At 46.8% G+C, this 13231-nt stretch overlaps 1 protein-coding gene across 1 annotated transcript in view; it reads right to left on the reverse strand.

The window, feature by feature from the left end:
* SLC26A10 (solute carrier family 26 member 10) overlaps positions 1-13231 on the reverse strand; it is a 97751-nt gene that overhangs the window by 57048 nt on the left and 27472 nt on the right. Inside the window, exons 10-11 of the mRNA XM_029594921.1 lie at positions 8543-8638; positions 7373-7479 (exon numbers count right to left, since the gene is read on the reverse strand). Of these exons, the coding sequence (XP_029450781.1) occupies positions 7373-7479; positions 8543-8638 (203 nt within the window). The remainder of the gene's footprint in view (positions 1-7372; positions 7480-8542; positions 8639-13231) is intronic.

Below are 13231 nucleotides of genomic sequence, written 5' to 3' on the forward strand. Positions count from 1 at the left end.
TGATGGTTAGCAAGAAAACAAATGGATCTCAGGCTACTAGCTGAGTGAAGGTAGCGTTTGTTGTCGTTCCCAATTTAGGTATGGGGACCAAACAGCCTGGAACTTGGCAACGTCCGCGTGAAGATCCGCCGTGATCGCCGCTAGCTTACAAGAGAGATGAACTTTATGCTGCACCATCGTCAGCGATGGCGCTTCTGTTTGTTTCCATGCTTGTGCAATTGTCAATCTGGTGGCAATAAAGACTTGATGGCATAAGAGTATGTGATTCTTTCGTAGGGTGATGAGCGGATGATGTAGAAGCATAAAGCTTGCCCTGTATATTCCAGATACTCCCAAAATGCGTTCCAGCCATGCCGCTACTGCAGTCCATAGCCCCGTCACTTTCGGACATTGCCACCAAATGTGGAAGAAAGTCCCCGGGTGGCCGCAGTTCCGCCAACACTGTGCGTCCAATTGAGGATACCGGCGGTGTAAGAGATGAGGAGTGAGATACCAGCGGGTTATCATTTTATAGCAATTTTCCTGGTAGAGGGCGGAGACTGAGCATCGATGGGCCTGATTGTAAATGTTGAGCCAATCCTTTTTTGTAAACGTTAGGCCCAGATCCTGTTCCCAGGCTCCCGTATGGGGAAAAGGTCGCTCATCAAGTCCCGCCAATAGAGTATAAAGTTTGGATATCATCCCTGTAGTTTTGTCAACTGCTACACAAAGGTGTTCAAACTGAGATTTGCCCCTATGTATGGAGTCTTTCATTCTGGGGGACCGGAGAAAATGAAGCATTTGGCTGCCCGCCAGGAAATCAGTAGGAGGTAAATGATAGAGCGCCTGTAATTCAGGCCACGTCAGCAAAGACTCGCCTCGAAGTAAGTGCTCAACGCGAGTGATTCCTTTCCTCCGCCAAGCGTTGAACACCCCATTTTGGCGACCGGCTGGGAATTGCAAATGATTGTAGAGTCCCGTGGTATGAAAGTAATAGCGATCTCCCGCCAGTTTCGTCTTCCAACGTTCCCAAAGACGTAACATAGTTGCTAGGGCTCCCGTCTGCATTCCCGTCGGTAGCCAAGTGCAGCGCGGCTGCCAAATAAGATCAGTCAGTGGCATGCCCCCGAGTACCTGCTCCTCAAAGGAGGCCCATTGCTTTGGAGATCGACGGCTGTGAGCATCAGAAATCGCCTTCAATTGTGCAGCTGCGTATAGCCAAATTAAATTCGGGACCCCAAGGCCCCCACGATCACGAGGTTGAAACAACAGGCGCCTCGACACCCGAGGGGGGCGCCGACGCCAGATAAAGTCAAAGAGTATTTTCTGCCAGGATCGGAGGACAGCTGAAGTAATGTAGATGGGAATGGTATGGAAAAAATACAAAAACCTAGGTATAACATTCATTTTAATAATCGCCACCCTACCCAACCATGAATATTGCCCCCTATCCCATAGATGGAGATCTTGACCAATCCGTTTCAGCAGTGGTGTATAATTAAGGCGAAAGAGCTCATGATAATGCGCTCCAATGTGGACACCCAAATATTTTAACACCTTGTGGGAGACCCTAAAGGGATAAAGTCGCGTCAGCTCTCCCATTACCGCTGCGTCAGTGTTTATATTTAATAATTCCGTTTTGTCCATGTTGACCTTGAGCCCAGACACTACACTAAATGCCTGCAATTCTTCCGCTACTCCAGCTATGGAAGTCAAGGGCCTGGTGAGGGTGAGAAGTATATCGTCTGCAAAGAGGGAGATTTTCATGGGGCTGGGCTTCATGGGCACTCCTGTAATGGAATCAGAACCGCGAACCCTGGTCGCCAGGGGCTCTAAATACAGTGCAAACAACAAGGGGGACAAGGGACAACCCTGACGCGTCCCTCGGTTGACCTTGAAAAACTCCCCATACTGCCCATTAATCTTAATTCGGGCCCCCGGCTCCTGATATAGGCATTGGATCCAGCGTAAGAATCCGGGGCCAAATGACATTTTCTCCAATACTGCAAACAAAAAATCCCAATGGACCATGTCAAAGGCCTTTTCGGCGTCAATGGCCATCAGGACCATGGGGACTTTCGCTGTCTGGGCCCACCAGATCGCATCTATCACCTTGCGTACGTTATCGGCAGCCGTCCTGCGGGGTATAAATCCTACCTGGTCACTATGTACTAAACAAGGGAGGATGGTATTTAGCCGGGCTGCCAAGACTTTAGCCAAAAGCTTTATATCGATATTGAGCAAGGAAATAGGGCGATACGATCCGCATTGCGCGGGGTCCCGGCCAGGTTTTGGGAGGACCGTTATGCCCGCCACGTTAGTATGATGAGGTAATGAGGCTCCGTCCCGTAATCCATTAAAGTAGGCAGTCAGGGGTCCCACCAACTGGGCACTAAACTTCTTATAATAACCACCAGTAAAACCGTCCAGTCCCGGCGATTTACCTGCTTTCAGATCTCGAATGGCCTCCTGTATCTCTATATCCTGTATGGGGGAATCTAGATAGGCTCGCTGGGACTTGGTCAAGGAGGGGAGGGACATGGTCGCGAGATAGTGGTCCACCTGAGCTGGGGAAATAGTAGAGTCTGCTGCATACAACTGGGCATAATACTGGGTAAAGCAGCGTTGTATATCTTTAGTGGCGGTTAGCATAAGTCCCTGTTTATCCCTGATCTTAGCTATGAGGGTCGAGTAAGTGCGTTGCTTAAGTAGTCTCGCTAAAAACCGTCCCGCTTTATTATTGCCCTCATAATAACGTTGCTTAGCCCGAAACATAGCATGCGTGATCTGCTCCGCGTCCATTAAGTGCAGTTCAGTGCGTTTAAGCCGGAGACGGGCCAGTGTATCCCGAGCCCGGCGTTGGGCATGTTCCCGCGTCAGCTGTGCAATGTCAGCTAAGAGGGCTACACGCTTGGCCTCCCTTTGTTTCTTCAGGGCGGAAGAAAGTGCCCTCTCATGACCGCCTTAGATCCCTCCCAAAAAATCCCCGCGTCACGCACCGTCCCCCTGTTTAGGGTCAGGTAGTCCCGTAAGTGGGCTGTCAATTGATCACTGTGTACAGTGTCCCGGAGGAGTTCATCTCGAAGGCGCCAGAATCTACACCCCGATTCTCGATCCAGCAAACTAATGGTGAGCCATACGGGAGCATGATCGGACCACGTAATATCCCCTATTCCGGTGGTCAACACCTGATTTTTAACCCCCTTGTCCACCAGCAAAAAGTCCAGGCGGGAATAAGTGTCATGAGGATTAGAATAAAAAGTGTAAGTGCGAGACGTGGGATTTCTCTGCCGCCATATATCAATAAGGCTCCACCCCTGCATTAAAGTCTTCAAGGAGGAAGTGGCTTTCCAACTCCCTGCCTTCCTGGGATGAGAGGAATCCACCCTGGGGTTCCTTACTACATTATGATCCCCGCCCCATATCAGTAATCCCTCAGCATAGGTGGATAGCACTTCCTCTAGTTTTGCAAAAAAGAGATGCTGATCCACATTAGGGGCATAGACGCTTACTATAGTGTACAAGCGCCCGTCCACCCGGAGTTTCAGGAGAACATAGCGGCCCTCTGGGTCCACCACATGCGACTGGTAATCAAAAATGACAGATTGTGCCACAAGGATACCCACCCCTGCGTATTTAGAAGTAGGAGAACTAGGGGCAAAATAACCGTGTGGATAACCGGTAAAGCGTAATAAGTGTTCATGATGTTTCCTAGTGTGAGTCTCCTGGACTAGGGCAACATCAACATGTTGACGTTTTAAGTCTCGAAGAAGGTGATGCCTTTTCAGGGGAGTGTTAAGGCCCTTCACATTCAGGGACCATATCTTCAAAGCCATAAAAAGACCCTAAGGGTTCGATGTATACCACACTGCTGGAACAACTCCCGCACTGCATTCCGGACCACCCCCTCACATGCCATCTCCCCAAGTCTGTCCCCTGAGCACATGGATGAATACCCCCCCTCACCCCTCCTTCCAATTCCCAATATATCCCTCATTGGGATAACTCCTGAACCGGGGGTCTTAGTAACCCACGAGAAGGGCCTCCCCCCGGCTCTATGGCAAAATTCCCTACGAAAGGTCAGCCAAAACCCCGGCATCACAAATTAAGGAGAAACAGCATTGGAACTTTAAACAAAATCTATATATTCAGAACTCATTCACCCTAGAAGATGAAGAGAAAAGCTGCCCGTCCTTCAACCTGTGGGACCTGTAGCGGGCAGCAGCCGCCCCCCGGGCGGCGTCCGTCCCTGGCGTTCCAGTCGGCGCTTGTTTCCGACCCGCTGCCATCGCGGTGTCCTGGACGAGCTAGGCATCTGTGGGGCCACGGCTGAGGCAACGGCTGGTAGAGGGAGCTGGATCTGAGTGAACGCCTCTGACGCTTCTTCTAGGGTACGGACTCGGAAGGTCCTCCCCTGGTGTTCAAACTGAAGGCCAAAAGGAAAGGTCCATCTGTACCTAATGCTCCGGTCCCGCAGCGTGCTGGTTATAGGGCGAAATTCAAAACGCCTGCGCAACATGGAGGCTGCGAGATCATTAAAAATGCTGATCTTTTGGCCCTCCCAGGCCCATTCGCGCTGTTTACGGGTGTGAGCGTATATCCGTTCTTTCTCTTTGAAGGTCTGCAGGCACACTAATATGTCCCGGGGTTTTTCGGATCTCCTAGGGCCCAGGGTCCGATGTGCCCGCTCGATATAAAAGGTGGAACCGTCGGCCACTGCCCGCTCCCCCTCAATCGCACCCTCACACAGGAGGGACTGAAAAATTTTTTCCACCACAGCTTCACTATTGGCATAGCGTTCCTCTTCGGGCACTCCCCGTATGCGTAAATTATTCCGGCGGGACCGATTTTCGAGGTCCTCTACCTTATCTGCTAGTAATGCCTGTTCCTTCATGCTGGAGCGGAGCTCGTCGGCCATTTTGTGTATCACATCCTCATGGCCCTCTACCTTGGTCTCCACCTCGTCCACGCGGCGTCCGAGTGCCGCGAAATCGTCCCGGAGCTCCTCCATATGCTGCAGTAAGTCGGTCTTATGTTGTTTCATATCGGCACGCAAGCCGATAAACCAATCCCTCATCTCTGCCCGCGACGGCAGATCCGAGATGGCTGCTGGCGCCGGGTGCTCTGCCTCCTCTGCTGTTGTGGGGCCGGCAGTCCCAGGCGCTTCAGACTCCCTACCTTCAGGTCCTGATTTCGCGTACGTAAAGCGTGTTAAGTCGCAGCCCGACTTTGCGTTTGCCATCCCGGTATCGTGAGCTACAAGCTGATATAGGCCAGAGGGGCGTTCAGGCGGGATAAAGGTGGGTTTTGGCGTTTGCAGAAGAGAAAAGCCGGGAGCTCTTCGTTTATGCGGCCATTCTCGCCGGTGACGTCAGCGCGCCCCCCAGTTTTGTCATTTTATGTGTACATTGTATATATTAATAATGTATTTTATGTATCTGCTGTATATTTCATTGAAATGATATATCTGTAAATCGGTATGATGCTACCACGAATATCAGTATATAAAAATAAATAAAGTATTTTATATTTCTTGATTTTAATTTTTTATGTTTTATGAAGAATGGTAATGTTTCTGTTTTTCCAATGTTGCTCTGCTTATAGAGGCTGGCTTGTTGTGGATTCCAGTTCAGTTCAGTTCTCTGCATCTTTTTATTTATACTTTCTGGTCTCTTTATTCTGTATTTGGTCAGGGTCTGTGTGTTCTCTGTGTGTGACAGAGGTGAGGTATTCTGCTGCCATATAATTTATCTGTAGTGATCCACAGCAGTCTGATTTGTTCTGTTTTCCTAATAGGAAGTGTATTGGTGTTCTAGGGCCTGATGAAATGTTTGTTTTTATATACCAAAGTTTAGCGAATGGTCTTCACTCTGGTTTACAGGTATAACAGTGTATGCAGTGTTACCTTTTAATAGATAATCAGCTAAATTTTAAATCCCCTGTACACGGGGAAAACTGAGGTTACGTGCATGGCTGGGGCTTGTGCGCACTGCGCGCATTTTAGAAAAGGCCCGGCCATGCGCGTAACCCCTGTTACGTGCACAAGAACCAGACCTCTTCCAAGGGGTGGCCCCGGGGGTGGGGCAGAGCTGGAGGCTGCCGGTACAGCGGCCATTTGCTGCTGTGCTGGCGCGAGCAACTTACGCCAGCTCAGGAGCTGGTGTAAGCTCGAAAACAAGAAATCAAAAGGGTCAGGGAAGAGAGGGGAAGAGGGAGGGAGAGTAGGTAGGGGGAGTAGGAATGTTCCCTCCCAGTCTGCTCCTTAATTGAAGCGGACTGGGAGGGAACTGGGGGAGGCCCGATCTCCTCGCCGCGCGCAAACTGGGAAAATCTCTCCCCCCACGCGTGCTGGCCCGGATTTTATAACATGCGCACACCGGCACATGCATGTTATAAAATCATGCATCCATGTGCACGCGCACACGTAATTTTTTTTAAATCTACCCTAATGTTACATTTTGAGTGCTGGCACTTAGGGTTGTTTTGGTATGGGAGGTTCATTTCATTGTAATGGTACTTTATTCATGGCTTTATGAGGGCCAAGCCCACACCCAGCGCACATTACAAAAAACATAATTCCATAGGAGTTCAAAGTGTCTTTTTTGCAGTTGGCACCACAGCAGTACATGTAAATATAATATGTATGTTGTAAGTGATATTTTGCCTCATAAGATTACTTTTGAATGTTTTTTTTTTTCATGTAAAATCAGTTATAAATTCATAATTGAATTGTGTGTGCATCTGTAGAGGGTGGGGGTGTATGTGTGTGTGCGCGCATGTGTGTCCACGCAGAAGGCTATAAGATTTGCTTAGGGTACCTAAAACCCTTCCCTTGATCTTGGGTTCTGTTTGGGGGGGGGAGCGTCAGTTCTTAAAAATATAGATTGCTGGAGGGGGCATGGGACAAAGACTGAATGATGTGGGGGCAGCACCGTAATTGTTCGCACAGGGCAGCAAAAAAAAAGCTAGCACCAGCCCTGGCTCTCGAGCAATCCATCCCGGGTGCTGTCGAAGCTGCCAGCCTGAAATTCAGGACCCAGGTATGGAAATCAAATCCAGGTTGCTAGGGCATTGGGCTGGCCCAAATGGTGACACCACATTTGACCAAATAAAAGCAGTGGTTTGGGGTTTATCAGTAGAGCACCTGGTAGTACATATCATGCCAAGACACTTGTGTGGCTCTGCCAGAGGAGAGGAAGGAGACCAAATAAGAGAAAGAGCTAGGAAGGCCAGAGTCTATATTATTCGGCCCAGTATGGTGCCTGAATTCAAATAAAGATCAGCCTTTTTCCCTGCAAGGAAATAATGCAATACATTCAAGGGCGGCCTCAGCAGGTCAGCTTCCTGCACACCGAGTGCTGCAGTGTTCATTGTAGATTCCCTAGCACCGTACCTCTGGGTTCGGCAGATTACAGTCATCATGGAGAAGACAACGCCGACAGCCAGCCCCATGTCCACATTCAGGATGATCACAGCAAGCCAGGTGACCACCCACACTGCCTGCAGACAGATGGGGGAAAGTGACAAGGGGAATGCATGAACACAAAGGCGTGTGCATCAAAGATTACACTGACCAACCTTTAACGAAGAGCACTTTGGAAGTGCAGCATTATTGGCCAAGCAAGTGCTTTTTCTCTCACTCTGACCTTTGCCATCTTCACTCCCTTCCCCGATTCTTGCAGCTTTTCCGGATAGTCTTTGAGATCTGAAGGCTTAACCTTTTACCATCCACCTCCTTTGAAAACCAAACTGCTCTCTTTTTCCGCTTCACTTTCCTAACATTAAGATTTGTCACCCTTACTATAATTTCTTTTAGGTAAGCCCACTGTCTCTCTACTGTGCAAAGATTTTCCTATCCTCACAGCACTTTCTTAAAGAGATACCCTCCCCACCTCAGATTAAAAAAAAAAAATCAGTACTCTTGACGTCCAGGGCAATGACCTTTGTGTGACTCCTCTCTGCTTTGCTCTTATATTAAATTGCATTGTCTGGTAACCATTAGTGCTAAGGTGATCGTCTAGAAGATGGACATTAGAAACAATTTTTCCATTTTTAAGTATTAGTCCCTCTGTTGTGATATACATTACCATTTCCCTCAGGAGAGCCAGGATCTCTCTACTTCTAAGTGATTCTGCAGATGGGATGCTCCAATCCACGTCCAGCAGATTAAAACCTCCAACCAGTAAAACCTCCTCTTTCATTGCAGTTTTATGTATATCACTGACTGGATTTCTGTCTAGCTCGTCAGTAGATCCCTCCACTGTCTATGGAAATTCCACCCCTCTCCTTTCCAAAATGACTCAGTGTCTCTTCCTTTTTCCATATCCCATTTTTTTTAGTTTCTTTACTTTTTTTTTTTTTTTTTTTAACATAAGGTGCTACCCCTCTCCTTCTGTCTTCTCTCTATCTTTCCTGAACAGATTATGGGCCTATATGGCCATCTCCCAGCCATGGGACTCTTTGAACCATGTTTCCATGATCGCAACAATATCTAGATCTGCTTCAACCGTTAGGGGCTCCTGTATAATGCACATAGCAAACCGATGCACATCCTCCCACTTACAAAGTCAATTTTGCTGACCCTCCAGAGCTCAGGTAGATCCTGGAACTGCAGAAACATCTGTCTCAGGCTCACTACATTAATGCACGCCAACACAGCCTGTGAAGGAAGATCAAGACTTTAGTGTAAACTTAACTGAAGTACCACTCTGACACACCAATAAAAGCGAGATCCCTTCAGGGTTTCCACACATCTTGCAGTCATCACTGGGGGTCTCTTGCTTACCTACGAGCTATTTGCATAGCAGGCAAGCAGAAAACTCCAGTGGAAGCCATTCCCAGAACTAATCAACTTCTATCTAAAGGCTTGTAAGAGGGATCCTAATATTTGTTTGAAAAAGGCACCCTTGAGCTCGCTGAGAAGCAAGCAAGCTGCAAGTCTGAGCAACTGCTGTTTGAAGTTTCAGCCCTGCAGGAAGCAATCCATCTGGAGACAATATGACTGCATTTGCAGAAACCTGTTTATTTTTATTTATCTGATTTATATTTCGCTTCTTAGCATTACAACCCAAATTGCATTCAGGTACTATAATTATTTCCCTATCCCCAGAAGGCTCACAATCTGTTCAAACACATTGGACTGGCATTCACCTACAGGATCAAGGAACTGCGCCCAACATTAAATGACTGTAATGCAAAGCTAGTAATGTTCTACATTATATTTTGTGAAAATGGTTACGTTAACCATTACATCGATGTGAAGATTATTTCCTTATAATCCTTCAGTAAGATCTCATCTGTTGCAATTCCTTTCCCATGCTGAAATGTTTATTGTTATCGAGGGCTCTAATTGCATATGCTCAGAAGTAGTAAATCACCAGAGACAGACGGGATTTGTTCTCCTGTTTAAAAGTGCAGAAATCCGCAGCCAGAATTCCATCTAGAAGAACCCTGGTAAAAGTGAGGAGAATGGCATTTGGCTATTTATATTTTTCCTCTCCTCCCTCCAGGTACCACCTGGAGAGTCTGATCTGAAAGGAGAAAGAGGGTTCGATTAGCCACGATCCCCAATGTAACTGCATATTTCAAGGATGGGGGGGTGGATATTAAGCAGCTGGAGAAGAAAGAACCATCACCAACTTAATCCCCCATCACCAACTGGACAACCAATAAGCACCAAGGACCAGAGACCACCCCTTGCCCACCTAAACCTCTAGTACTCTGGCGGATGAAGTGCTGCTCCTCAAACTCTTCCTAATTTTGAAGCCTTTTGCCAGAAAAAAAAAAGTTTCAGAAAGGTTAGAGGGACGGAAATAAATGAGCAAACTCACTGAAACTTTATTTCAATGTATTCAAGTGGATTAAACACAGACTACTTTATGCAGGATAGAGGGAAAAGGTTATCGTACCTGAGTGATGCCAAGAGGGGGTTATTTTATTGTTATATTTGTTTATTAAAATTTGGTTTCAGCCAGCTAAGAAGCATTTTGAGTGCGTGCCTCTGGTTCTACAGAGTCCTTCATATGGATTCTGGAACCCACTTATGTTGTTTGGCCTCTGTAGGACATAGAAATAGGTCTATAAAAAGCTTTATGCATTGGAACAAGTCACCTTGGAGAGGTCGAGGAATCCTCATCACTGGAATTTCCACACACTCTTTGGGCTTCCAGCTCCGTTGGAACCAGGCTGAGATTTTGTGCCATAGCCTCCATTCGCAACTAATCAGGGATTCCCCTGCCCCCCCCCCCCCCCTGCTTTATATATCCTCTCTGTACTCAGCCCAATTATTGTGGGGACAGTCCTTGGCCAGAAGGCACGCATCAATGTCCTCCTGGAACCCTGCAATAATGCAGTCTTCTCGACCATTTCAAGGCACGCATACACTAACAAAAATGATACTGTGGCACACAGGCCCCCATGGAGCGGGCAATGCGGACATGGAGAGATAGGAAGCAATGCAAGACCCAGTCTCTTCCATATTTTAAACAAAGAGAGAGATGGGGAGGAGACACATATGAACTCATGCAAATGCAGGAGGAGGCAGAAGTTGCATGTGGCAGCCAGAGCTCCTCCACTGCTGTTGCTCCCAGCACTCAGAATGAGACACATCCGGAGCTCAGTTCATGCTCTCCCTGTCTCGCTCAGCCTGGGAATAAGACAGAGGCTGGAAACTCAGGAGGGGGAAAGCTGAGGTGCTGTATATACTGTGTATGCCATACAAAGCGGGGCTCAGCTTTTCGTGCCCTGCATGCTGCCCATTGAGTACCACATGCCAGAGCTCATGCTGCAGCTGGAAGAGGCATGCATGATTGCACATTCTCATAAAGGAGCTCTTACATGTTTTAAGAGCCACCGCTGGGGACCGGTTAAGAGATACAAAAACAGAGAGGTGGGTTAAATGGTAAATTTTCCCAATGGAAGAAGGTGAAGAGTGGAGTGCCCCAGGGATCTGTTCTGGGACCGATGCTTATTAATATATTTATAAATGACCTGGAAATGGAAACAAGTTAGGTGATCAAATTTGCTGCTGACAAAAAATTATTCAAAGTTGTTAAATCGCAAGAGGATCATGAAAAATTGCAAGAGGATATTGCATAACTGGGAGAATGTACATGCAAATGGAAAATTACATTTAATGTGGACAAGTGCAAAGTGATGCACATAGGGAAGAGTAACCCAAATTATAGCTACACAATGCAAAGTTCCACATTAGGAGTCACCACTCAGGAAAAGGATCTAGTATCATCATTAAAAATATGTTGAAATCTTCTGCTTAGTGTGCAGTAGCAGCCAAGAAAGCAAATAGAACGCTAGGGATTAGGAAAGGAATGGAGAATAAAACAGACTATCATGTCTTTGTATTGCTCTATGGTGTAATCTCATCTTGAGTATTGTGTGCAGTTTGGTCACCACGTCTCAAAAAAGATATAGCAGAATTAGAAAAGGTACAGAGAAGGGTGACCAAAATGATAAAGGGGATGGAACAATTCCTCTATGAAGAAAGGCTAAAAAGAGGTTAGGTCTCTTCAGCTTGGAGAAGAGTCAGCTAAGGGGAGATTTGATAGAGGTCTATTTATTTATTTAAAATTTTTTCTATACCACTTCTTCAATGGAGGAAGATCGAAGCTGTTTCCAATAAAAACATACATAATAAAATATAGAACTCAAAAGGTTATCAATACAACATAAACGGCATAAAATAAATCATTTGACATAAGAAAGCAAAAATAGTTGTAGCTTGCATCAGAGTGGAGAGAGAGGAGATCAGACAGACGCTAGTTGCTTAAAAGCCAGGCCACAAAGAAAAAACTGAAGACCTATTTAATTCCTTTGGATGTGTCAGGAGCCTTAAAGAATCACGGAGGGAATTCCAGAGTGTTGGGCCTGCCACTGAGCATGCACGCTTCCTTGTAAGGTGTGATCTAGCTACCGTATTTTTCGCTCCATAAGACGCACCTGACCATAAGACGCACCTAGGATTCAGAGGGGTAAAATTAAAAAAAAAAAAAAAATTGTGCTAAACCGGCTCTGCGTCTGGGCATCTTATGGAGCAAATTAGGGGAGTGCATAGCTTTTTTTTTCCTCCCCATTTTGTTTTCGGGTCTGGGGAGGGCCATTTCGGTCTACTCCCCAGATCAGAAAACTTTTCTTTCTCTGGGAACCCCTCCCCCCCCCCAAAAAAAACCCCATCCCAACCCTTTAAATTAACAACCCCCACCCTCCTGACTCCCCCAAGACCTGCCAAACGTCCCTGGTGGTCCAGCGGGGGTCCAGGAGCGGTCCGGGAACGATCTCCAGGGCGTGGGCCGTCGGCTGCCAGTAATCAAAATGGCGCCGACGGCCCTTTGCCCTCACTATGTCACTGGGACCGGTCGGTCCCAGTGACATAGTGGGGTCAGGAGGGTGGGGGGTTGCGGTAAATTAAGTCGGCAGGTCTTGGGGGAGTCAGGGGGGGGGGGGTTTGTTAGATTTTTGTTTGTTTTTTTTTATATTCGCTCCATAAGACGCACATACATTTTCCCCCCACTTTTGGGGGAAAAAAGTGCGTCTTATGGAGCGAAAAATACGGTAGTTTGACGCATGGTACTTCGAGAAGTTTTTGTTCAGGGAGCGGAGATGAGTCTGTTGATACATACGTAGATTGAACATAGCCAGATCAATGATTTCTTATCGAGGAGGTTATAGGTAATAGTGAGGATTAAAAATATAAAAATAATGAGTGGAACGGAACGAGTAAGTATTAATCTGTTTAATCTTTCGAAAAGTACAAAAACCAGGGGACACACAATGAAGTTACTGGGTAATACATTTAAAACTAATAAGAGAAAATGGTTTTTTTGCTTAATGCATAATTAAGCTCTGGAATTCGTTGCCAGAGGATGTGGTGAAAGCTAATAGTGTAGCTGCAATTAAAAAAGATTTGGACAAAATCCTGGAGGAAAAGTCCATTAACCATTATTAAAGTGGAGTTGCAGAAATCCACTGCTTATTCTTGGGATAAGCAGCTTTGAATCTATCTACCCCTTAGGATCCTGCCAAGTACTTGTGACCTGGATTGGCCACTGTTGGAAACAGGATATTGGGCTTGATGGACCTTTGGTCTGACCCAGTATAGCAAGTCTTATGTTCTTATGACTCTTGTTGCTGTGAGGTGTTGAGAGCAAAGCATCTGTTACGCATCTGGCAGATAGCTGCGACCTCATGCTCACCTCTTTTTTCCCCGCTCCATCAAGTCTGGGAAGAATGGCGGCTT

Source organism: Rhinatrema bivittatum, chromosome 3 (genome assembly GCF_901001135.1).
Source record: "Rhinatrema bivittatum chromosome 3, aRhiBiv1.1, whole genome shotgun sequence".
Classification (NCBI taxonomy): domain Eukaryota; kingdom Metazoa; phylum Chordata; class Amphibia; order Gymnophiona; family Rhinatrematidae; genus Rhinatrema; species Rhinatrema bivittatum.